Raw genomic sequence first — 25,843 nt, 5'->3', positions numbered from 1 at the left:
GCAGCCCCTGGAGTTCTCATTCCTTAGGGCAAAGGGGCCACCAGAGGCCCCCCCGGCCTGTGCTGCTGGCAGCCTTCCATGCAATAATCTTCTTTAGGCAGCAATCCTTTCCCAGCTCCCAAATCAGGAGCACAGCCGGTCTACAAGGCCAAGTCTAGCCTAGACATGAGGACCTCACCTGCCACCAAGCCCCTCTCCCCCAACCTGGAGCTGCCATGTGTAATACAGATAGAAGACGTCCGTTCCTCAAAGGCTTTGTAAGATTCAGCAAGGTGATGTGGGTGAGGCACGCGACTGCTCCTGGCACACAGTGGGCAGCCAGTGAATTGCGTCATGGTTATCATGCTTGCTTGTCTGTGATGTGGTGTGCTAGATACAGGCTAGATACTGTGCTTCAGAGGCTGATAAACCAGATATGAAGGCCACATGTGTGCAAGGGGAGACAGCTGTTGTAAAAATGCAAGTCTGTAGCCAGTTGCTGTGGAGCTGAGGCCGAAGGAAAGCTCGAGAATGCACCAGGCCAGGCAGGTTGGACATCGGAGGCTGTGACTGTCGGGTTTTGTTCATAGACTTTGGAGTCAGAGGATGGTGACCTGGAGATGGCATTAGAAAATGTGACCAACTGACCTCAGGTCCTGACTCAGCCCTTTGCGAGGTGCGCTGGACAGGCCTCTGCTGGCTTAGCTTCCAGTTTGCCAGGTTCGGCCTCAGAGAGCTTGTGGTGGAGGGCACAGCGGTCAGGTGAAGTTCCACGAGTGCTTGGCTGACCTCTGCTCAGTCCTAACAAGAGCTGGAAAGGGGTGCAGGGCATGGGTGCGGGAGTTCGGGCCACAGGACCTGGGGGAAATGGGGACCCCCTGGCCTCCAGTGAGCACAGGGAGATGTGGTGGCGAGTGTGGTAAGTGGTAAGCGACGAGGAGCTGGGCGTGTCCTCCCATCCTCCTCTGTAGACAGGCTTCATTCTTTCCTTTCTTCCAGCCCCAGAGCAGCTCACCCACTGGCCCCAACAGCTGTCACCTCCAGACGCAGGACAGTGACCCTGGCTCTGGGGGAAGTGGAGTAGGGAGGTGGACGGGGAGGCTGGACAGTGTCCTCTGTGGCCTGAGCCTCTGCTCGGCCTCTGTCCCTCCTGCGGTCCTGGGCACTGTGCTTCCACTTCCACTGGCCAGGGCTGGGCCACAGTCACCACTGGCAACTCTGGGCAGAGGCACTGCCAGCTGGAAAGGAAGCTGCCAGCTCCCGCCGGTCTTGGGCACAGCTCCCAAGTTCTTGTGGGTGTGGGGTGGGAACAGGTGGTGCAGAGGAAGAGCCTGGGCAGGGCGGGGCCCGCAGCCCCAGCGAGGACCTGTGGAGCACACAGTAGGCTCACCTGTCCAGTGGAGCTGTGATGTCGTTCCGTGCGCTGGGGACGGAGCCCTGGCTGGGTGTGCATGGCTGGACAGAGGAAGCGATGCTGGCGATGCCCCAACTTCCAGCCCTCCAGGCTCCTCCTCACGCACCCTGTGCTCCCGTTCCCTGGAGAGGAAGCAGAAGTGGGGTCTCCATGGGCCCTGCTCTCTAGCCCCAGGCCGGCTGGTGACAGCGGGATTCACATCCTCTGCCCCTCACCCCCCCAGTGCTGTTGTCATGGGAAGTATGTATTGGAGTCTATTTTGAGGCCATCCTGTAGTGTGATTTAAAAAAAAATACCATTTGGTGTTGGCTGTTGACTGGCCGGAGAGTCTGCACCATCTGTAGGCAGCAGTGGCTGCGGATGGCAGGGACAGGGGCTTCTTCTTTGCCTCCCCCTCCTCTTTCCTTCCAGGACTCTTGACAGCGTCCTGTGGAAGCTGGGGCTGGGGAGGACGGGGTCCAGGCCACTTCCTTCCCATCCCTTTGGATGCCATCCTGTACCCAGGAATGTCCCCGGTGCACCTGGCAACTGCTGTGTATCCTCCCCCATTCTACCCATGGGGATGAGGTGAGCTGTCCAGGCTGGCCAGATCTGTCTGCCTGGTTCATCATTGTTGCCCTCCACTGGGCCTCAGTTTACTTACTTCAGACATGGGTATTAGTTACTGAGAGGACTTCCCACATGTCTGTGAAGTCCCTAGCAGTGGACAGAATGCTCCTCCGTGCTCAAGGAGGTATGTCCCTGTAATTGTCTCACTTGGACCTGGTGGGCACCCCAACCTCCACCCCCCTCCGTGTCCCTTCTCTTCCCTGCCCCCAGCTCAGGGACTAGAAATTCTGCCTAGTCAGGCTGGAATCGGGGAGAGCCAGCCAGCCAGCATGTCTGGGTGTTGAGAGGCTATTTTGGGAGCAAGGCAGGGAAGGAGTGCTCTGCTTTGTTTGTTCCTCGTGATTACCAGAGGTGGCCTGATCTCCTCTCATGGACCCTCAGTGAGTCGGAGCCAGGGAGAGGACAGGGGAGAAGGCGGATTGTCAGACTGCCTCACAGGATCGGCAGCCTGACCCCCTCCCTTGTCACTATCCGCTTGTTTCCCAGCAGTGGCTGAGAAAGGCGGCGGAGGGAACTGACTCTGACACACCAGGATTTATTTCCAGCCCTGCCATCTGGCCATGTGTCCACCCATCCACCCACCCATTCATCTCCAACCAACCTTCTTCCCACCATCTTCCACCATTTACCCATTCACCCTGACCCACCCAATTCGCTCCCCATTTGAAATATCTATTTACTTTACCACCACTTATTTATCCATCCATTTATTCCACGTATCCATTCATTCCTGTTTGTCCTCTATCATTCATCCATTTTTTACTTTTCATTCATCTACCTTTCATCCATCTATCTAGACATCTTCTCAGACATATCCTTTCTTCTACCCATCTTTCACTCAACTATCCAACTTCTATTAATATTCATTCATTCATCTCATTCATCCATCCTTCCATTTATCCATCTTCCTTTTCTACCTTCTATTCGGCTATCCATTCTGTCATCCATCAGTCCATTTTCTATCCACCCGTCTATTCTCTTCTATCCACCTAACATCCATCTTCCACTCACTCATATTCTTCCATCCATGTATCTATCCTCTGCCTAGCCTTTCATGCATCTGTCCAACTAACCATTCTATCACGTATCCATTTTCTGTACATCCATCTTTTGTTTATCCATCTGTGCATCTATCCATATGATTATTCATCCATCTTCTACTCATCTATAGTCTTCCCCCATCCATCTTTCCATCCATCTATATTCCTTCTGTTCTTCCATCTATCCATCTATCCACCCTTTACTTATCCATAATCTACTCCTCCATCCATCTATCCATCCATCCTCCACCTATCCATCCAACTTTCATTCATCTTCCATCCATCCATCTTCTACTCATCTGTGTGTCAGTCCATCCATCCATCCATCCTTCCATCCATCCTCCATTTGTCTACCCATTCTTCATCCATCTCTCTATCCAATGATCCCCCTCCCCCATTTCCATCCAGCTATCCTCTCACCATCATTTATCCACCTTTCTGGCTTCCCTACTACCTCCCATGCCATAGGCATTCTACACATCTGTGTGTGCTGTTGTTTTGGGTCCCACACTGCAGCCAGTTTTCTTTCTCCTCTAGAGACCGCAGCTGAACAATGAACTTGACATCCTGTGCTCATCTGTGCAGCTCTTGCAGTGTCATTAGGTGCTGGGAAGGATTTGGGTGGGTTGCTCTGTGAGGGAACCAGTTAGGGTTTCAGGACTCTGCCTGTCCCCTGCTGTCACCCTAGCTGAGAGAAGAGTCCGAGGGGAGCATCCCCCAGGCTGGAAGGGATCACGGGTCACAGTGGAACCAGCCAGGAAGTCTGGGGCCTGGAGAGGAGTGAGGGGCGGTAGACAATTTAACAAAGGGGAGCGGGGAAGCAGCGGAGGTGGGGCATGTCTGCCTGTTTGTCCACTACACACAGTCCATGTGTGTAATGCCTGGCGGGGTCTGGACACTCAGGCGGGCTTTCTTGGCCACCACAAGTAGGGGGGCTGAGAACCCTGGGCCCGTGAGCCCCAAGAGTCTTCGGACAGCTAGTGCTCCACATGCGACGTTGCAAACACCTCCCAGTCCAGGAGGTACATTCAGGGAGACCTCAGCCACGCTTCTTACTTTGGTCTTGTTTCTGTTTCAGTAAGTTAGGGTACCCTCCCCATCTCCTACAGAGTGTTCAGCGAGAAAGCCCCGCTCCCGGCTGAACTGCAGGGATGAGATGTGGGGCTTGGCGATAGGCTCATCCCGGTCTCTGTATCAGCCTGCTGTGTGGCCTCTGAGCTGCTGCGTTGGTTGCTGAACCTCTCTTTTTCCTGGGTGAAGGAAAGGCAGCTTGGGGCTTGGCTTCGTCACCTCCGGGGTGTGGCTGGTGATGCCCACTGGAAATCAGAGCAGCCATTTTTCTGGGAGGCGCTGTGGGCTGTCAGCCGGCTGGCGTGGGGAGGGGTGAGCTTAGAGATCAGCGTGGGCCTCTGCAGTGTGTGGGAGAAGGATTTTCCTTGAGCTGATAATGCCATTTCATGTTTGTAGAGTGATTTATGGGTTTGGAAAGCACGTGCCTGCATGTCTTCACTTTGTCTGAGTATTGATGAAAGAAGCGTTTGCGTAGAGTGAGCGAGGTGTGGCCAGCCCGAGCTCGCAACCTTGCTTAGACTCAAAGGAAATGCAGCATCTGGAAATGCGACACGTCAGGGTCTCTTTTTGCTTATATTATGATAAAGGTAAATGTCTATAAAACATGGTTATAACAATGTCCACTTCTGGCTGTATATTTATGATATAATCAAATACTTTGTAAGAGAGCGACCGCTGCCTTTTGGAAACCCAGTTTTGAATTAGAAGTTGAGAGGGCAGTGGCTTTTGTGCTGAGTCTTGTGTGTGTGTGTGTGTGTGTGTGTGTGTGTGTGTGTGTGTGTGTGTGTGTGTGTATGTGTGTGTGTGTGTGTGTGTGTGTGTATGTATGTGTGTGAACTTGGCCTGGGTGCTGTCTTTGCTCAAGACTGGCACTCTACTACTTAAGCCACAACTCCACTTCTAGTGTTTTGGTGGTTAATTGGAGATAAGAGTCTCAGGAACTTCCTTGCCTGGCTGGCTTCAAACCATAATCCTTAGATCTCAGCCTTCTGAGTAGCTAGAATTACAGGTGTGAGCCATTGGTGCTCAGCTTGTGATGGGTGTTCATTGACTCTCCTGATATAATACATATGTTAGCAGAAAGTGTGTGCCAGGTGTGGTGCTCCACAGGGGCTGTGACATCTTACGTGGATATTCTATCTGAGACATGCTTGTGTGAGGGGTGGATCTGAAGGAGGGCCCTGGCTTGTGCATGGAGCACAACACTGAGGGGTCACCACGGCACATGTACACACACACACACACACACACACGCGCGCGCACACACACACACACACACACACACACACACACACACTTGCCTGGGTGTCCAGCTTCTTCCTTGCTCCTCACAATTCCAAACACGGTGTGGTTGGTAGAAACTTTGATAGTGGAAGGCTGGCGTTAAGCAGCATTATGCTAGGACATGGTAGAGCCTGCAGCTCCCTGTCAGAAGGGCGATGGAGGAATCAACGCTCACGCCACTGTGTGCTGAGCTCTGCTGTGTAGTAGGTGTATTAAATGCCTCGATGACTCCAGTATGTTCTACTTACGCTGGGTTTAGTAGAAGGTGAGCCCGTTACAAGTCAAGGTGTGTTGGAATTCAGTGGGAGAACAAAACCAACAAATACGAGAAGTGAAACGGATCGAGGCTGCATCTTGGAGTCGGAAGACCTGGAATGAGTCTACTGAGAACAATACGTTGGTAAAATCACGGGTCCCTGGGCTAAAGGATGTCAGCTTCCCGAGGAGGAGGACCCGGTGCTTGTCTCTGTGGTGGGGCGGTCACCGCCAAGGGCGGCACACAGTGGTAGCTGTTGGCTTTCTTCCATGTGTTCTTACAGCCAAGCAGGCCAGGGCCCTTGCTTTGTTAGGGTGCAGGACCCTGTGACACCTCAGGGAAAGCTTCTCATGCTCAGGATTCTTGGCTGTTGAAGTCTAAATCTGGTCTAGCTGCAAGCCCAATGTTCCGCTCAGTCCAAACCAGGCTATCCTACGCACATATCAAGTAGCCCAAGGGGGGAGGGGGCTGTGGTTAGGTCTCTAGGGAGATAAGGACACAAGGGCCTTCCCAGAGCGCCTGCCCCATGCATGCCTGCTCTCTCCTCCGTGGTCATGGAGTTCCTGCTGGGCCATTTCCAAGGCCCTGGCTGTCCTCAGGACAGGAAGAAAACCCACAGCAGGGGAGGCCGGGTAGGGGCGGCGGGGGAGGGGCACCATCCCTGGGGGATGGAACCAGCCCACCCCGTCATGCCTTGGTTTTGCTAAATCCATCCTGTTTCATGGGTTCTCGAAAGGATTGTCTGATACCTGCTACCACGCCAGCTCCCTCCTGGGGCCCCGGTGGAGGCCCCAGGCTGGGGCTTTTTGATAATTAAACACATGTTTGACTCGCCAGCGAGGCAGTTATTCAGATCCCATCCACTAAGAAACCCTGCCGTTTTACCCGCAGAGGACAGTGGCAGCAGTCTGTCCATGGTCAGGGGTGGACACGGCTCGGCTCGCCGGGGCTGCAGTGTTTGGGGTCCCGGGAGCGAGGCTAGCAGCGAGGCAGCAAGGAGCGTTCAGAGAGGCAAACTATGGATCATTTCTTAGTCTTCCAGCAACTTCTTTGGATGATTATCTACTGCAGAGGAAGTAGAAAGTGGAAGAAAAAAAAAAAGAATTCTAGGAAGATGTGTGGGCAGGAGGCAGAATTATGACCCCTTAGCTCAGTCGCCAGGATGCCACCGGTCCCCACTAGATGTGGGCAGCGCCATTGATGGCCAGTGTCTATCTGGATCACAGCCAAATGGCCAACCGCAGAGTCCCTTTGAGGTGCCTGGCACTGAGCTCTTCTGTGTGTGTGTGTGCGCGCGCACGCATGTGTGTCCTTCACATCCTTGGAAGGGAAAGTTAAATCTCACCTCTTTCAGGAGCTGGGCTGAGGCAGCTCCGCCGAGAGGGTGGTATCGCTGGGCGTTTGCCACCAATAGCAATGATGAGCCAGTTCCAAAATGTGGGCTGGTGGCCAGCTCTCCAGTCCCGGGAGACACAGGGCAGGAGGAAGGCTCCTCGCTTGCACCTCTCCACCCGCTCCCCATCATAACTGATGTGAAATGCACATAGCACAGAAGTCAGTGTACAGTCTGAGCATGCTGACCATTGACATGTGCCGTGCACTGTTGTGTAACCACCTCATCTCACTCCACAACAGCTCATCTCTCTCCAATAACACCCCAACTCCATTAGCAGACCTCGCCATCCTTCCCTACCGCCAGTCCCTGCCAACTGCTCATCTGCTTTCTGTCTGTGGGTTTGGCTCTTGTGGACACTTCTTAGAAATGGAATCGGGAAATCTTTGAGGTCTGGCTTTTTCAGTTAGCAGAACGCTTTGGAAGCTCACGCCGGCTGTAGCTGGCTCCGGCTGGCAGCTGACAGGTGGCTGCAGGGACAGGCCGTACTCTGCTTCTCCCCATCTCCCCTGGGGACCTGGGTCACTCCACCGCTGGAGAGGAGAGCTCTGCACACCTTGCACACTCTCGCACATGCGCCCATGGCTCCTGACTGGCGTACCTTTGGTCCTGTTCCTGGGTGTAGGACAGCTGGGCCTTGGGTAGTTCAGTGCTTGACTTTTGAGGAACTGCAGTTTGATTTCTCCCATGTTTTCCATTCAGTGGTGGCTGCCCCTGCAGCGGGGTGGCAGGGGTAGAACAGAGAGCCCCCAGGCTCTTTTAAATGGGAAGGAAGGAACCTCAGACCCTCTGGAGACTTTCAAAATTAAATCCAGAGTCTCCGGCCTGGGACCTCCCTCCGTGTAAACGGTGATGCACTTCCAGGGCCTGTGGGCTCCTCCACTGGCCGGCTCTGCCCTCCTTCCTTCTTCTAGACTCCGAAGCCCTTCCCCTGCTGGGGCAGGGCAGAGAACTTGGGCAGGAGGTGCAGATGGCTTCTTTTGGATTCAACCAAATCTTTAAGTCATGTGGTCTTTGGGCTGAGACTAGAACCAGCGTGCATTCGTGTGAAATACAGGTGGTTATTAGCAACAGAAAGATCAGAGTACATTTCCCATGTACTCTTGGTGAAGAAATAGTAGCACATCTACTTGAGGCTCATGAAGAATTAAATACGATGTTTACAGAAGGATACGTATTGGCAATGAAATAGCACAAGCATTTCCTTATAAGTAGGAGAAACAAGCTTACATAACCGTTTATACGCAGTTTGCTTTCAGCCTTGCAAGGTGTATTTAGGAAAAGGGCATAGGAAATATAAGCAATGTTCTCAAGGTCCTGTCCTGAGCTCCAAGACCGTGAAGAATTCTTCCTGTGTCCACACGTTTCTTCTGCTTTTCCCCCACCCCCTTTTACTTTGTGATTCTTCTCAGTGAGCAAGTATTAACTCCTCTACTCAGCAAATCATGGAATGGAAAAACCTAAAAAGTAGCAAGTAAAATGAAGAGAAATGGTTAGGAAGTGTGGGTGTTAATCAGGATTAGAGCAGCTGGTTTTTGTTTGTTTTTCATTTCCTTTCTGGTTTGGGGTTTCGGGATCTAGAGCTACCAAAGGTCACGTGGCTGGGACGGAGGGGAGGTGTGCCAACATCTGACCATCATTACAGAGTAATTATGACCATCACACTTCCCCCGGGCAATGGCGGCCCCATCCTTGCTGGCGGTGTCTGACCCTGGTGGGTGACGGCAATCAGAAGTGACAGATGCAGGAGTGTGTACCCGGAGACTGTCACCCTTTGGGAAGGGTGTCAAGGGCAATGTTGGGCCTGGCCTGGGTTTCTCCTTGGAGACCAGGAAGCACTCCCTCCTGGAGGCCCGGGCTGCGGGTACCTTGCCGGCTCCCACCCGCGCTCTCTGTATGTGGGAATTCATCCTCGCTCACAGCAGGCTTGGGAACCCGCACCATACCCCACGCTCAGCTCACGGAGAGGGCTGGGGCTCCTGGGCCTCGCTCAGGTGCGCTGTACTGCGGGGTCCTGGGAGATGGGCCTGGAATCTTCCTCCTGCCCAGCACTGATGGCCAGTGCAACAATTGGAGGAACACACAGCCAAGGAGAGCATGAGTGGCTGGCACCACCACAGGGCCGGTGTGGGCACTGCAGAAGGACACACGCGTGGTTTGGGAGGGAAGATAGCCACAGCGGGGACTCCAGGGACCCCAGAAGCCACTTCTGTGGTGCATATAACGCTTCTCATAGCGAGGATGGGCAGGGGTCCTTTCTCTTATACAGACAAGGAAACTGAGGTCAAGGGGCTCAGCGATGTTGCCAATAGCCAGTAGGAACGGCAGGCCCAAGCTGCCTCCTGTCAGAAAAGGGCAAAAAAGATGTCCAACCACAGGGCTGTCCTGGCTTGTCCTGCAGCGCCTCCTACAGGAGCATTGCAGGGATGGTTTACTGGGGGATGGGGACAGGCAGAGAGGGTTTTCATTTCCCTGACCACAGTGGGGCTGTTGTAGCAGGCCCTTCTGGGGGAGCACTGGAGGAGAACGCGGGAGAAGATGGAATTGTTTAGCCTCGTGGGAGTGACCTCTATAGCTGTGGTTCTTCCTGCCAGGACGCATGCCAGCTTCTACCAAGCACGCCTGCAACACCAGCATCATTCCAGGGGGACAGAGGGGAAACTGAGTTCGGGAGCGGTCAGGCCTCTCCCATCAATGCTGAGTACAGTATTATTTTTTCCTTGAGGGTTAGCTTTCCTAGAGCCACCCCGCCGTGGCTACGAGGTGCCCCACGCAGCCGGCTTAAGGGGCCTTACCGCGGCAGGCATGGAGCTCGGTGGGTCTGTGTGGTTGCAGAGGCCTGGGCTTTGTTCGGGACTAGACCAGAGCCTGTCCACCTTGGCCGATGGGGCTGTGTGGTAGGTGGCCAGCATGCCCCCTCTTGGTTGAGCCCTCTGGCCATGACAGGTCTTAGAAATTCATCCAGACCACGAGGACAGTCGCAGGGCCCTCTGGGCTCCAAGGGCCATTCCTCAGCCCCAGACATCGGGTGGTCCTTTGGTTCAGAGGGTTCTGTGGTGACCCACTGGGACCCGAATGGGCCGCTTCTGTCGGTAGCACTTCCCCCAGCATGGACAAAGGCCACCGGTAGAACTATGTGGAGGGTGGGAGCGTCCTCCTCTTCTCAGAGGAGGACGCTAGCTAGCGCAGGCCTGGGGCTCAGCGTGACCCCCGAGTCGCTGTGTTTCTGCCCCAGCTCTTCATCTTGCTACAGATCTCAGCACCTTTGTCTTCTTGTGTCTCTCACACGGACGTGATCGTCCACCCTGTGCAGATGGCTACACACACACCTTCGAAGGTGTCGGGTCCTGAGGGGTGGCCATCTGTCCTGTGGGGGGGGGGAGCAGGTCTGGTCCCAACAGAGTCCTGCAGTTGGTTCAGTGGGGTCTGGCACCAGTCTCTTCTGTCAGGACAGGCCGGGCATCTGCGGCCAGAGTCGCTGGTGTCCTGGTACCCAGGTCTTTCTGCCTCTGATGTGAACTCGTGTCACATGCTAGGTGTACCAGCCCTAAAAGACTGTCCAGCGGAAACAGCACGAACTTGAAACATTCCAATCTGTTTAAAACAAACCTCATCAATGATTTCTTAACGAATGGGTCTTCAGCCTGAGGTGGACTTTAAATTTGCCTCTTCTACCAAAGGTATTTCCAGTAGCAGTCAATGTTTAAAAAAAAATTACCTGTTTCTCCATATTTTCTTGAAGGGACTTTTCGGGGCAGGGGGGAGTAGGAGGGCTTGAGCGGGCAGGAAAGGCTGGAGGAAGGGAAGACAATGTGTGGGGGAGGCCACAGGCCTTGTCCTCTGGCCTGTTGGAGGGTATGGGCCCCTGCCCGGTCAGTGCTGGGTGGGTGTGGCCAAGAGCAGGGTCTTAGGTTGGAGCCCACAGGAGCCCGACTTGGGGGCTTCGGAAGATGCTACACGTTGGCCAAGGACACAAGCATCTTGTCATCCATGGAAAGGAGGGAATTTGGCCTCCCTCGCCAAGGGCATCCTCGCTCTGCAGAACCAAGGAGTTGGTGTGGGCATTGTTTTACCTCAGTTCCTCACATGTTGGGTGGTCATCATCACTGTTGCATGTTTTACTGATGATGCAATGCTGCTGTTTGATGGTCATTCCTAGGAGAAAATTTGCCTCCCGACTCACACTCAGTTCTGGGAAAGTTTAGTGACTTTCCTGTGTCCCAGGAAGGAGCCCCACAGATGCCCCAGTGCCATCTCGGTTTTGCATCTAGACATCCCTGTTCTGCATCTGGCCAAGTGAGCTTCCGCCAGAGGGCGCCCTTGTACCTCTGGTCAACTGTGGGTGTCCCAGTCTCTTGCAAGGATCTGGGGATAGGCAGCTAGGATTTCCAACTCCCTGCACCCGTTCAGCCCTCGGTGGCCGCCTTTTCCAGGGTCCTCTTCCAAGGGCAAGCTTGCTTAGAGGGCCGATGATGTACAGTTCTCTCTCAGTCACATGGTTGGAGGCTGTGAAGTCAAGCCTAAAATGAGGGCTGGCAAAGGAGTGCCTGAATGGTGTGCCGTCTGTCCATCCTTCTGTCTGTCTTGGGCTCAGGTTACGCTCTGGCCACCCCATTGTCTCAATAGCATTTGAGCACCATGTGCATTGGGGTGTGGCTATCATAACCCAGTCCTTAGAGAAGCTTGGGCTTTATGAGCTTGCACACACACACACACACACACACACACACACACACACACACACCTCCATAGATGTATATTTAAGCATATATATGTAAGTAATCGTTCATATTAATATGATTTAGAAAATATATGTATATATTTTAGGTATATATTTATGCGAGCTTGCCCGGCATGCTTTAGAGGGTCCCTTCTGCCCACCCCCTGCCCTCCACTCCACACCAGGCTCATGAATCACCCTTCTGCTGTCTTCAGATACCTGGAGCCTCACGGTACTGAGCTCACTGATGTGGGAGCCGGGGGTAGGGAGCACTGCCATGGGCAGTCATTGGAAACAGTCAGGAAGTGCTAGGGGCCTGGGGCAGCTCTTCCCTAGCAGGCCTCTTCTGAAAACCTTCCTGAATCATTCTTTAATGGAATTTGAGCCTATGTCAGTTCTTACCAGCACAAAGAACCATGTCTGTCCTTTATAAATAGTTCATTTCCTCCGAGCAGCACATTTTCTGATGTCTAAGGTTTGTGTGGACGTTTTTTTCTGAGCTACGTGGTGTCTGAGGAGGCAGGAGGCAGCCCTAGCCCCGCTTTACCGGGGAGAAGAAGACAGAAGGAGGGCGGGTGGGAGGCAGCCACCCATTGTCCATAAGGTGGCAGTTCTGGCTCAAACCACATTGGCCTGGTGCAGGGGGACCCCTCCCATTCACTCAGACATGCTGCATCAAAGCAAGGCTTGCTGGCTTGTGATGGAGGCTTGATGGAGGGGCTTCAATGAGCTGGCCTTGAACGCGATCAGCACTTGGCCCTGGGTGGGTAGGTGGGTAGTGAATGGGCAGAGACGCTCTTAGGAGGAAGGAACAAAAGCAGCGAAGGCGCAGCTACAGGAACATGGTCTTGTCCTTCCCCTATTTCCTGAGCATCCTCTCTCTACGTGGTTCAGAGCCTTGAAAACTGATAAGTGCTGGGAAAGTCTGGACAAATCACTCACAGCCAACTGTTGACAGGTCTAGACTGCCTGGGACCAGGAAGAAATCTTGATCCCTTGGCATTTGGTACATAGTACATAGCTTCTGTAAGGACAGAGTAGAAAGACCCACGAAGGGCATTCAAGGGGCAATGAAGAGCAGGCTGGCTCAAGCATGCCTGGCTCCTTTGTCTTTGGGGTGAGCTTGAGGCTTAGCTAGAATTTCCCAGTACTCTGAAGGAGGATGGAACTTATTTAAACAGCAGGGTGTGCCTCTAAGTTCTGAGGACTTCCTTTACACTAGACCCAGGGACCTGGAGATTTGTATCAGGACAAGGCCCTGGCTGAACTGCAACTCATAGACTGGCCAGGGAGAAGGAGGAATGGTCCAGTCTACCAATGGTCGAGACCAAAGTGTCCTCCACTGGGACTGCCCAGCAAGCCAGGCGGCATCTGAGGGCATTTATTAGCATGGAAGTCTGTGGCCAGTGGTCATGTTTCTCTCTCATACCCTGTCATGCGTGTGTATGACCCACTGAGATGTGTGGTCAGTGGAGGGGGGCAAAGAGCTCTTCCACGCAGTGACATGGGAGCGGGAGAAAGGCTGGCACAGTCTGAGGCAGGTGACACAGGCGTATTGCTCTCCAGGCCATGGGAAGGCAGCCAGTCTGCTTTTGACCTTCACTTGCACAGAAGGGGGTGCAGCAGGTTTTGACCCATTGATTGCCTCTACTGAATGTATCTCACCCAGACCTGTTAGCATCACACTTACCACCTTTGCATCCACCCTCTTCATCACGCACCTGGCTTGCGGATCAGCTGCACAGGTGAGTCATGTGGCCATGAAGTGGGGGTCCCATCTGTGTGTATGTTCTCCGACTTGTTCAGCACAATGAGCTGCTTTCTCTCTTAAAGACCCAAGTTTCCATCTGGCATCCTTTCTCCCAAGCACAACAACTTCCTCCAGTCTGCATGCTGTGTGGACCTGCTGCTAATGACTTCTTCCAGTCTGAGAATGCCTGTACTTTGCCTTCACCAGGAGGACTGTTTTTTGGGGGATACAGGATTCAGAGTCTATTGTCTTTCTCTTTGGTGAAGACGTGAACCCATTGTTTCTTGGTTCTCATTGTTTAGGATAAAAAATCAGCCATCATCAGGCATTTCCTCTGCATTCACTTCCCTCTGGCCGATTTCTCCGGGGTCTGTCTGTGGTTTTCTTCAGTGTGGAAGAGGGATGGTTTCCTTTGTACTTACCCCACTTGGGGATTTATTCCGTTTCACGGAACAGGTACAGGTAAGCATGGATGGCACCTGGTATGCAACGTAGGGCTCAGACAAGGCTGTATTTATTTCATCCAGTGAATTTATCAGAACCAGAACTGGCTAATTGGTTAATTTTGGCCATTTTTTTCTTTTTCTTTTTTTTATTATGAAAATTCCGTACAGAGGGGTTACAATTACATGGGCAAGGTAATGAGTACATTTCTTATCAAGCATTGTTGCCTCCTCCTTTGTTTCCCTTCCATCCCTTCCCATCTCTACCCCCGCACCAGGATTTTGGCCATTTTTAAAATCTTCATCTTTTCCTGTGTTGTTAGATATCTCCTTTTCTTCTAGAATTTCTTTTGATATTATCCTCGGGTCTTGGGGGCATTGTGAATTTCACCCCACCCCATCTTTATTCTTCAGAATAGACAATTTCTTTCTATCTATCTATCTATCTATCTATCTATCTATCTATCTATCTATCTATCTATCTATCTATCATTTCAGCTTTCTATTTCCTCACCTATTGTCTCTGGCCTGGCTCCAACTTTGGTTTTTTTTTTTTTTTGGGTCGTAGGATTCCTGAGAGGTCAGCGCTCAGGGCTGGTGGGGTGGGGGGATAGAGGTCAGCGCTCAGGGCTGGTGGGGTGGGGGGATAGAGGGACAGAAACGATGAGGAGAAGGCCTCCTGAAGAGACACTGACAGCTTAGCCTCGCATGACAAGATCCTAGTAAGGAGTGTTGGTGAGAGCAGAGCGTGTCAGGGGGAAGACAGCTCTGGCAGGTGTCTGCTGGGTCCTGGGTTGGATGCTGTCTGGTCTCAGCAGATCTGGCCAGCAACCCACCTGGGTATATTGTTATTCCATGTATCAGACAAAGACACCTGTGTTGGCAGAAGTTCTCTCACACCCAAGGTACCAAAGGCAGCTCAGTTACCATGAGCATGAGGCTCAGGGAAATATAAGTGCAGTCATCCTTGATGGAGGACCCCAGACTGTGCTGTGCCCCAAACACTTCTCAATCTAGACTTTTTTTTGCCTTAACAGTATCCATTTCAGAACTCCAGCTATAATCTACTGAGTCTTGTATTCCTTTTAGCATGTTGCACAAAACCCTATCCAGGGCTTTTAAGGGTGGCTTATTTCCTCACTATTTCCTTCTATCAAGGCTAGACTTTCACAGTGGCATGAACTTATTATTAGAGTCATGTCTTACCTTTTAGATATTAACTAGTAGTGGGTGACATAGTACGGACAAATCAGGTAGAAACTCTTGCATTCATGATATTCATGTCCTGCTCTGCCATTGCCTCTCCTCATTCAGTCTTAACTTTTGTCTCATCCTGGTGGCTGAAAACTCATGGCTCAGATTCTGACTGAAGAAGTCAGGTCACTCATTTTTCTCAGGAGTAGTGGTGGAATCATCACTTGTTGAGGGGTTGGATGGCTTTGGAGGTGGGAGGGTTTGGCGTGGCGCCCCATACACAGTGGTCATTCTCAGAGCACTCTTCCTGTGGCTCCACGGTGGGTGTATTTCATGTTCGCCCTTGGGTCTTGTACTTTGGTAGTTTATAACTGTGTGGGTCTAAGAACACTGAAATGCCGTCAACCTCTCTAACATCAAAGCACAAGTGACATTTCTTGACCAAGTCTCCTTTTCTAGTGCTACGGTACAGGTTGGACGTCCTTTTCCCAAAATGCTTGGACCAGCAGTGTTTGGGATTTGGGGATATTTGCACTCACAGAATGACATATTTGGGGGATGGGATCTGAAGATAAATATGAAATTCGTTTATATTTATGTAACAGTTTTAGATTGTGGATTTTCTGCATACCCGATCTCCTCTCAACCCCCCCCCCCAACCCTCATTGAACAAAACGAACTGGTTTTTGGAGGGTATGTGTACACATGGGAAGAGGAAGGGGGTGGTGAACACGGTCACACTATGCGATGCACATCGGTGAGAATGGAACCAGGTACCTTGGGCGGAGAGAGGAGGAGGAACGTGGAAGGAAGGGGGATGTTGATGGAGATGCACTGCACTCACAGATGGACACATTGCCCTGAAACCCCTGTGTATTACAGCCTAAAGGGAATAAAATAACACAATGAAAAGGTAAGTCATCCCAAAACAACCCCCCTCCCAAAAAAACAACAAACTGCTTTTCTTGCTTCTTCCATGGCCCTTTTCAGGATGTGGTCAACTCCCCCGCTTTGCCACCCCAAGAAGGGCTCCCCGGCCCCGCTGACCACCGTCTCCCTGTTCTTGTCTTGCCCGCTGCAGGTTACGGACATGCGGCCCCCGGCACCGATGCGGGCAAGGCCTTCTGCATGTTCTACGCGGTGCTGGGCATCCCTCTGACCCTGGTCATGTTCCAGAGCCTGGGCGAGCGCATGAACACCTTCGTGCGCTACCTGCTGAAGCGCATCAAGAAGTGCTGCGGCATGCGCAACACCGACGTGTCCATGGAGAACATGGTCACCGTGGGCTTCTTCTCGTGCATGGGCACCCTGTGCATCGGCGCGGCCGCCTTCTCCCAGTGCGAGGAGTGGAGCTTCTTCCACGCCTACTACTACTGCTTCATCACGCTGACCACCATCGGCTTCGGTGACTATGTGGCGCTGCAGACCAAGGGCGCCCTGCAGAGGAAGCCCTTCTACGTGGCCTTCAGCTTCATGTACATCCTGGTGGGGCTGACCGTCATCGGGGCCTTCCTCAACCTCGTGGTCCTGCGCTTCCTGACCATGAATGGTGATGAGGAGGAGCAGCCCGAGGGGGCAGAGGCGGCGCTCCCGGGCAACCCGAGCAGCATGGTGATCCAGGTGTCGGAGGAGGCCCCCGAGAGCCGGCCCCTGCGGCGGCGCAGGGCCGAGGGCGGCGCCGACCAGCAGTCCGCCTGCGCCTGCTCCTGCTACCGCCCGGCCATCCGCATCGCCCGCGCCAAGCTGGCCCCGCAGTCCGTGCAGTCCATCTCCTACAGGGTGGAGGAGCTGTCGCCCAGCACGCTGAAGAACAGCCTCCTGCCGTCGCCGCTCAGCTCCGTGTCGCCCGGGGTGGTCAGCTTCGCCGCCGACAACCTGCAGCTGACCCGGCGTCGCAAGTCCGTCTAAGGTGTGGGGAGGGAAGTAGGCCGGAGGAGACATTGGTCATGTGATGTAAGTTCCATTGGCCCAACTCGTCTTTTCCTCCTTTATTTATTATTATTATTATTATTATCTTTTGTCGTCCTTACAGTCATCACCCATTCCTTTCTCTCCTTTCTCCTTTTTTCCTGAGTTTGCATTTCTTTTCCACCTTTCCAGCCAGGGAGAGCAGTCCCAAGGGGAAATTGAGGCCCATCCTCTCTGAAAGTCACACCTGAGCCTGAAGCATGGGCTTCTGTTCTCTCTTTCTTTCTTTCTTTCTTTCTTTCTTTCTTTTCTTTCTTTCTTTTTCCTTTCTCATCAAAGTATGCCTTACATTTCTTCCTCACCCTGTCTCCTTCTCTGGGTGGCTTTCCTATAGGACAGATGTGAGAGCAAAAAGCACCAAGACAGAGCTGAGAGAACGCCCAGCACCACGTTGCTCACGGCGCTGGGAACCTTTGACGGCCCACCCTTAGCGGTGCCTCTGACCTAAATACTTTCTTTCTCCCCAAGGACTGGGTGGCTGCGTGTACGGGTATGTGTGTACAGGAGTGTGTGCTCTGTGTATGTGTGTGGGGGGGTGTCGGGCGACAAGATGGAAGGAATCAGGTACTCATTTCTCTACCCTCTCCCACACTTCTCTGAGCTGCCCCCACAGGCTGCTCCCCATCCAAACCCACAAGAAGTTTAAATTTATCATCTTGCCAAATCAAGTATGACCCCTGAGTCGTCTTCAACCCCGAAGTGTCATGACCATAGTTTCAAAATACTAGATTCCAAATTATATTCACTTCCTTTCAGGGGGGTGATGGGGTAAGACGTCATGGATCATTTTAGCTTACCAGTTTTAAAAATTAAAAAATGAAAAGCACTTTGTGAAACTGGTATGCACTGTGCGCAGCAATGCAGCAACGGAACAGTCAAAAGCCACCAGTATTCATTTGTTTGAGACATTTAAAAATGTTTATCATCTCCAGTTCCAACAATTTGCCATGCAGCTGGAACTGTCAGCGGAAATTGGAAAATTGTTGGAACCCAAGAGAGTCTATTTTATTATTTCCCTCTTATTGAGGAGGAGGAGGACCACAATGATGACAATGATTTTGTCCAACTGCATGAAGAAGATTTATAGTTTTGGAATGCTTGGATGAGAGTGGGCATTAGTATGTGGATGTGGTTTCTTTTCCTAACAAAAAGTGACAGGGCATTCCTTGCTATATGTATGTATGTATATATATATATATATATGTATATATATACATATATATATATATAATTTCCAAAATGTTTTCTGATCGCATTTGATCTGTAAATAGGGGAAGTTGACGCTGGTCTCAGGAAGAGTTTAGAGGCTGTAGTTCAGCCAACTGATAAGTGGTCAATCTCAGGGCATGATTTTTGTCTGGGTAGTGGAGAGATTCTCCCCACTCTAAGTAGGAATGACCCCCCAAAGGGAAGACTTGTTAATCTCTTAGGGGACAGTTTAGGCTAGAGAATATGGCACATTGTAGGCCCTAACGATGACAGGAAATCAAGGACAGTTTGGCCTCCATGTTCACTGAGGGACTCTAATTTCTTTCATCCCCATCCCTGCCATTTCTAAAACCACCCATTCACTCATATTCTCAACTCCTTCACACACTGGAAGTTCCTGGCTCTTGGATGAAAGATGGGCTTTGGCCGCACTACTCAGAAGGAGCACGCTCACTGGTCTACAGGATTTCTTAAAGGACACAGCACTCAAAAGCCACCAGTCCTAGCCATTGGGCTGAACTTAGGAGCACTCAAGACTCCTCTGAAAAGGCTGTGCATGCACTTTAATGCTACCCTGTGTTGAAATGTCCCCTTCGTCTAGGACACAGGACCTTCCGAAGGAGTCTGTGGACCTCAGACTCTCTTGGCCAAAGTTGACAGCTATCAGACTTCAAGGTCTTTGTCAGTTCACTTGTTTGAGATTGTGTTTTGTGCACCGCCCTCCACAGGGCTCTCTGGTCTGTCCAGAGAATAGAAGCAATCGCTCATCTTGAATTGTTTTCTCTGTGAAGAGCTTCTAGGAGGTCACAGGCGTGACGATGCTAATGCATATCTGCAGTACTTTACGCCTTGGAGGGGCTTCCTGGAATCTGTAAGACTTGCCCTCCAGTGTGGGGATGTGTGTGCAATCACTGTGCACACAGCGCTGGGGGCACCGGCAGAACCAAAGGGCTGCTGGGCATCACAGAACCAGTAACTCGCCAAAACTGAGACTGCGTCTCAGTCCCGACCCAGAAGTAACCAAATACCGACTAGCCTACACCAAGGTACCCTGACTTAGCCCTCCGAGGAGGGAGCCTTCCGTGTGTGTGCCAGGCCCAGGCCGAGGCTGGGGAGGCTGGGGAGGCAGCCAGCCAGCCTCCCTTCCCAGCTGGTTTCCCGCACAAGTGGTCAGGCACTGACCATTCCGCTCGAAGGTTTCAGGTGACAGGGAGAGGGCCGTCCTTACAGGGAAGTCTAGAAAACATTCCCTCCCACTCCCACCGCGTTCTCTTCCCGGCTGTAGGACTCAGGACGGTAGGATGAAGTCTGGCTTCTCCTCATGGGTCACCACTGATGGAGGCAGCCTGGAGCCCTCCCGGCTCTTCCGATCTCAGCTGGCAGTTCAGCCTTTGCAAGTTGGGCTCCCAGTCTTCTTCTCCCCAAGGTTTTCAGCGTCAGAGCACTTAGGGGTAGAGGTTGAACCTTGGCTTGCTTCTCGCTGAGTGGATCTTCTTCCCCAGTGGCCGATCTGTTTCCCCAGCCCGGGGCCCGGCCACGCTGCTCTCCGGGCTCATCTAAGTCAAGTGCTCTTGGGGCAAGGGCAGGGGGAAATGAAACCCCCAAGACCCCTCTCTTGATGAGACAGGAGGGGCTGTGTGTGGAGAGCCCGCCACACAGCCAGCAGGAGACAGAGGGAAAACCCAAGCGAGGGAGGCTCAGGGCTGAGCTCCCTCATTTCCAGAGGCTGAGATCGTGGTCCAGGAGGGCCGACGCGTGTCTGAAGTCTCATGGCCAGAATTTAGGCCTTCACACTTGTTAATCTTTCCGCTGTTGTTCTGGCTGCTTGTGTCGTTACTATTGTGTACAGCCTTCCAAAGATCCCTCCCGTTGCTAGACTTCGTTGTGTTTCTGTCCCCAGCCTCTCCCCCTCCCTCGGGCCCTTGGTGATTCCTTTGAGCCAGGTGTATCTTGATCCCTTTCTCCAGTTAACCAGGCCTATTCGGCGCGGGAGGAGAACTCCATCAGCCTGTGTGCATGTGGGATTTAGCTTCTTTGAGAATGAGCTCAAGCTGAGCCACATTCTACCAGGATCGCTGGACCTTGGCTTGCCAAGCGGTTCCTAGAAGTCAATATGCCTTGTATATACTTAACAAGATCTGACACACTTGAACTTTTATCTGCTAAGTGATCTCCATCTCGACTCCATCAAAGATAGGAGGAAGTGGGCATTGGTGTGGATGAGCCCAGGGCCCTGGGCTCAGTGCTTTTGAAGACCATCCCATTATGATCCTTAAGCACCTCTTCCCAGGTGGAAGGTGCTGTCTCAGCCATTAGACTGTTGAATGTTTTCGCCACACTCTCTGGGTTTAAGAGATTCCTGGGTAGCCCCATGGTGGGGTTGCTTTCTTCTGCTCCAGCCACTGTCTGGAAACCAAGGCAGCTGGATCTAAGCCCAGCGAGCTCCTTACACTTTAACTTGAATCACTCTCTCAGAAGGGCTGTGTTCCTACGGTATGGAGTGTACCTGTATTCTGCAGGATCATAGCAGATTGGCTTGCCCGTCTATTCTCTGAGCAGAGAGAGAGATAGACAGAGAGAAAGAGAGAGACAGAGAGAATCTGAAGAAGAACCAAGAAACTTACAGCTTAGCAGAGACAGGTCATTTTCCTCTGCTTCATCCAGATCTCAAAGCCTTATGAGTTCTGATTTCCACCGTTGCTGGCAGTTGGAAGCTGGAGAGAGAACTCAGAGAGAACTCAGTTGTCCATGCACAATGAGAGAGGGAGGGAGGGAGAGATAGATAGATAGATAGATAGAGAGAGAGAGAGAGAGAGAGAGAGAGAGAGAGAGAGAGAGAGAGAGAGAGAGAGAGAGAGAGAGAGAGAGAGAGAGAAAACAATCACTCATTATTGAGAGGCTTCTGGCCCATTTCTTTTTGTCATATTCTTTTGCAAATAATAAGCCTTAATGAAGATACCTGTTAAGGGCACCTGCAGAGGTACAGGATCTGAGGTGGAATGGGTCCTTTCTGATAGTTGCTTCTGCTTCTGTGAACGGTGGCTTGGTTCTGAAAGTGGTGTATTACTGTTCACGCTTCCAAAATGTGTTTCATCCAGCGTCAGGGTCTTTGTGGGACATAGAAGCATCCTAGGTTGGGGGAGGGGGAGACAGGACAGGGGCCATTTTCTTGTGTCTTGTCTCTCTGGGCTCCTGAAAGTCTTTTCACTTTCTGGGCCTCTGAAGCTTTCTCCTTCACCCAACCAGATAGCACGGGTGGAAATTACGAGCAGGTAGCACAGAATGAACGTGACCCATGAAGACTTCTGGCCTGGGTGTTCTGGGCATATCTGAAGGTTGAACCACTGAGAAGGAGGAAGAGACACAAGAATGGTAGAGAGCAATAGTATCAGAAGGACAGAGGCCCAGTGCATCCTGGGTTCCCCAACGTGCTAGGTACAAATCCACTTTCTGTGGTTCCTTCGTGGCCACGTCTTGCTAGAGGCTGCTGCTTCAGAACAAAACAAAACAAAAGTCTATGACCACCCCCCTCTTCCCACATCCCTGAACCAACTTTGTTTAGCAAAACTCCAGTTCCAGAGGAGTTGAAAGAGCACCATGCACCTCCTTATATTCTTAGCCAGAAACCTCAGCCTCAGTACTTCTCCCTCACCTCAACACTCACGCAGACATAGTTGGAGGATGATGTCACGATGTCTACAACTTTTAGGTGGTTCAGCCAAAGAATACATTGTATATCGACCATGAACCAGTCCACGCTCACATAATAGTACTGTAGTCAAGTTTAGTGCACCTACACTGTTATCTGATAGGACCCTGTATGCAGACCTCCCCCAGCGTCCAACAATGCCCTGCAGAGCTTGTTTGTGAATCAATGATGCCATCTAAGATGATGTGCCCCTCCCCCACCCGCTTGTCTTGTTGTTCCCAACCCCCCACTCCCCCTCCCCCCAATCGAGGGCATCTCCCTCACTGTGTGTGTCTCCTGATATTGATATTTTTGAAGAGTCCAGGCCCTTAGTCTTGTAGAATGCCCGTGATCCGCTTCTGTCTGCTTGCTCCCTCAGGAAGAGGAACTCACTGTTGGCAAGAAAATGTGGTTGATGTCGCGTGGCTATGATTTCTGCCATTTGATGTTTTGTCTCTCTGGGGACCTCTGTGGTTACTGCTTTTACTGTGAATAAATAAGTCATATTAAATGTTGTTTTCCTCTGTTAGGGGACCTAACCGCCTCGTCAGGAGAAGTGTCCACGGATGCTGGGTGTCACTGCTCAGCCCAAGCAGGCTTCAGATTTCTGACCTCTCCCCGGGACCGCCACCGCGCGGGAGAGCGTCAGCTAATCCCCCCCAAACGCGCGTGGGGACGGTACGGCCGTATCTAGGCAGAATGCACAGAGACATGATTGTCCGAGGGTCGCCGGGAGCCCCCTGGGCTGCCGGACACAACTCCTCCCTGACTACCACACCCTCCCCGCCTTCCCTGCCATAGAAGTGGGGCCCATGGTTAGGTGATTGTACCTGGCCACTGAGGGCTATGGTTTGTGGCCCTGGTCTTTGATGTATTTGCTCTGGCACATTCCAGGGCCCAGCCCTCTCTGTTCTGGTTTCAAGGAAGTATGGCTGCCATAGCGAGGCCACCTTTCCTTCGATAAGGGAAACACACCACGCAGGACCCTACCACTGCTCCTCCGCTTCGAGGTGGAGGAGATGGAACCTCACGCTCCTGCTTTCAAAGTCTCTCCCGTCTCTGCTCTCCCCACCTGGGTTTAGCAATGTCCTCCTCTGTGCGATCCCCAGCTGTATTTCTCTCATGGACCAACACACTGGGAAGAAATCCTAGTGGCGCCCCATCTTGGGAAAGGGAGTATATGGGGGGTACCCACAGAGTGGGGGGACAGCACAAGACACATCTTGCCGTACCATAATCAAGGGCACCTTAACTTGCCAAGGTGGCCGCTGGGTCACTTGAGGTCACGTGCATTCTCGAGCCAGGCACTTCCTACAAGGTGAGGGCTGGTACACCCTCAGACCCAGCTCATCATTTCCCCCGCAGCGGTCGGTGGTCCCCGTGGGGGGGAGACCACTGGAAACTGGGTTGAGCGAGTGGCATTTTGGTGATACATCCACAGTGGCACAGGACTCCATACCTCAGCCACTACACCTGCTGCTTGTGTCTCTGGCCCCTGCCCCGGCCCCCGTCTCCCCCCGTAGAGCAGCACATGGAGTGGAAGCTGCTCAGGCCTGGCACCTCACACACCCGGACCAACCTCTGCCATTCACAGGTGGGTGGTGGCTTTGCCCCTCCAAGCCTCAGTCTCCGTACCTTCAGCCTGGAGCGCATAGGGGCCTCCTGCTGCACAGAGAGGCCAACTGGATGCGATGGCATGGTCCAGGCACTTGCTCTGCGGTGACCGTGTGCTAGTGTTGCCTCTACTCCCTGGAAGAGCGTCCGCTGTCTTTGTTCTGTGGAGGCTCACGCCATGATTGGAGCTCCAGTGCTCCAGACACAGTCCTGTACAGACAAAGCGGCCTTGCCCCCCCCCCCCCACCCCGGATCCATGCTCGCTCTGCCTGCTGGATGTGGGGTGGTCACAGGACTGACTTCCGCTTGGTAGGTGGGCAGACAATGCTCGGAAGAGTAGCAAAGCGAGACCTCCAATCCGGGTGTCTTCAGAGTGCCTGTCCTCACGCATGGGGAGGGGTCCGGCCAGGGTCCTCGGATGGCCACAGAGGACAAGTAAAGGCATGCCTGGGGGGGGAGGGAGGAGGCTGCCTCCAGGGAGACTGCATGGTGGGGCGGGGAGGCTGGTGCTGGGCCGAGGTTTTCCATATGGGTGGGCGTCGAGAGCAATGTCTGCCTACACGGGCAGTCACTGACTATGCCAGTTTCTTTGCTTGGTTCAAGCGGGCTACCCTGTGCTAGGCACCGTGGATAAAGGCCAAGTCCTGGCTGAGCCTTGGTTGTCGTGATTAACCATGCAGACCTTTGTTCTCAGGCATCTCCTCAGCTTCCGCAGACCGCAGAGGGACATCCGGACCTTCGGTAGCGAGTTCTCTGGCATGAGCATGCTAGAGGGCCTGTGAGGGGCCAGGCCAGCATAATGCAGGGGTCAGGACTCCTAGAAGCCTGGGTGGCCCCCACACGCGATGAGGGGCTTTGACTGGACCCACACTGCTCTACCGTGTGACCCCTCCCCCCCCAACGGGTCTCCCTTTCTGGGAGAACAACTAGAGGATGGCTATGCGCAAAGCTGTCATCTTGGAGCACACACCCCATCTTGCTCTCCTTTCCTTCTCCACGTATAAAGGAAGGGTCTGGAAGGGTGGGAATATTCCAGAAGGATTAAGGTGGAACACTCTCCTGGAGCTTCTGGTGTTGGCTGACCTTCCAGAACACAGAGATGAGAATCGGCCCCGAGGGGCCGCGTGGGACACACAGGTGGGCAGCGTGGGGGCTGGGCTTGGTTTTTGGTCTCAATCTTGGTGGTGATAGTCACAACAGGATGAAGGGAAGAGGAGGGGAGACGGGGAGGGGTGGGGGAGGGAAGGACGTGCTTTGAGGGGCAAAGAGACCTACTTGGGAATCCTGATTTTTTTTTACATGTTCCCATTCACTTTTGGGTCCCATCTCTTTGGAGATTCCAGCCCAATGTATGGGGGACTCTGGCATCCAGAGAGCCATGCTTGTTTTGGAGGGGTGGGGGACGGTCTTCTAAACTTCAGCCCGAGCTTTGGCTTGGAAAGCAGAAGGTGTCAAGCATGCTTCTCTCAGCTCGCCAGGAAGTGGGCACGTTGCTAAGATCTGGCCCTGGATCCCCTTCTCTACTCAGGCGCAATTGGGTTACAGGGCCTTGACAAGTCCCTTCTTGTCTTCTCCTAAAAACCAGGGAATGGCCAGTTGGAAGTGCGTGTCGCCCAGGGGCCAGTCTAGACGAGACGCACAGTGTCCTGCACAGGACTCTGTTGGCACTCGGGTGGGAGGGGTCAGAGGAGGTTCCAGGCTTCTAGGATGGGACCAGGTTCCTAAGTGTGGGCCAACTTGTCTCTCCCGGGACTTTCCATTTTCCAGGTCAAGTTGTTCTGTGGACTTCCTCTCACTGAAGACCCAGGTCTCCACCATGGGGTGCAGCCCCATCCAGTGACTCTCCCCTATGTCCCCGGAAGTCAGTCCTCAGGGAGCCAGAAGCTTGGATATTGGGGGGGGAGGCGGGGGGGGGATTGGTCAGAGAGCTAAAACCTACCTTTTCCTGAGGGAGGAGCCCGGGGGAATTCTTGCCTTTCCTCACCCAAGAGGATGGTAGGCAGTAGCTGTGACCCTCCACAGGGTTCCCTTATTCTGCGTGGCATGGACTGTGGGCTCGTCTGTGGGTCCTGTAGCTCCTTACAGAACAGGTGGGGCATTTGTGATCGGCTACAGGAAAGAGGTGCTGCGTGGAGCTCCAAGGTGACAGTCCTTCCCAGCCCCAAGAGGCTGGTAGCCCAAAGGACCACAGGCCTCCAAGACGCACAAGGG

The 25,843-nt window shown here is 52.8% G+C and overlaps 1 protein-coding gene across 1 annotated transcript in view; it reads left to right on the top strand.

Annotated features, from left to right (window-relative positions):
* Positions 1–25,516, top strand: part of Kcnk9 (potassium two pore domain channel subfamily K member 9) — a 43,393-nt gene extending 17,877 nt beyond the window's left edge. The window contains exons 2-5 of the mRNA XM_069991460.1: positions 16,235–17,106; positions 22,549–23,612; positions 24,327–24,769; positions 25,400–25,516. Of these exons, the coding sequence (XP_069847561.1) occupies positions 16,235–17,061 (827 nt within the window). The 3' untranslated portion in view covers positions 17,062–17,106; positions 22,549–23,612; positions 24,327–24,769; positions 25,400–25,516. The remainder of the gene's footprint in view (positions 1–16,234; positions 17,107–22,548; positions 23,613–24,326; positions 24,770–25,399) is intronic.
* The last annotated feature ends 327 nt before the right edge of the window (positions 25,517–25,843 follow it).

Source organism: Dipodomys merriami, unplaced genomic scaffold (genome assembly GCF_024711535.1).
Source record: "Dipodomys merriami isolate MVZ:Mamm:240054 unplaced genomic scaffold, mDipMer1.0.p SCAF_4, whole genome shotgun sequence".
NCBI classification, from domain to species: Eukaryota; Metazoa; Chordata; class Mammalia; order Rodentia; family Heteromyidae; genus Dipodomys; species Dipodomys merriami.
This window is presented reverse-complemented; position numbering and strand designations above follow the sequence as displayed.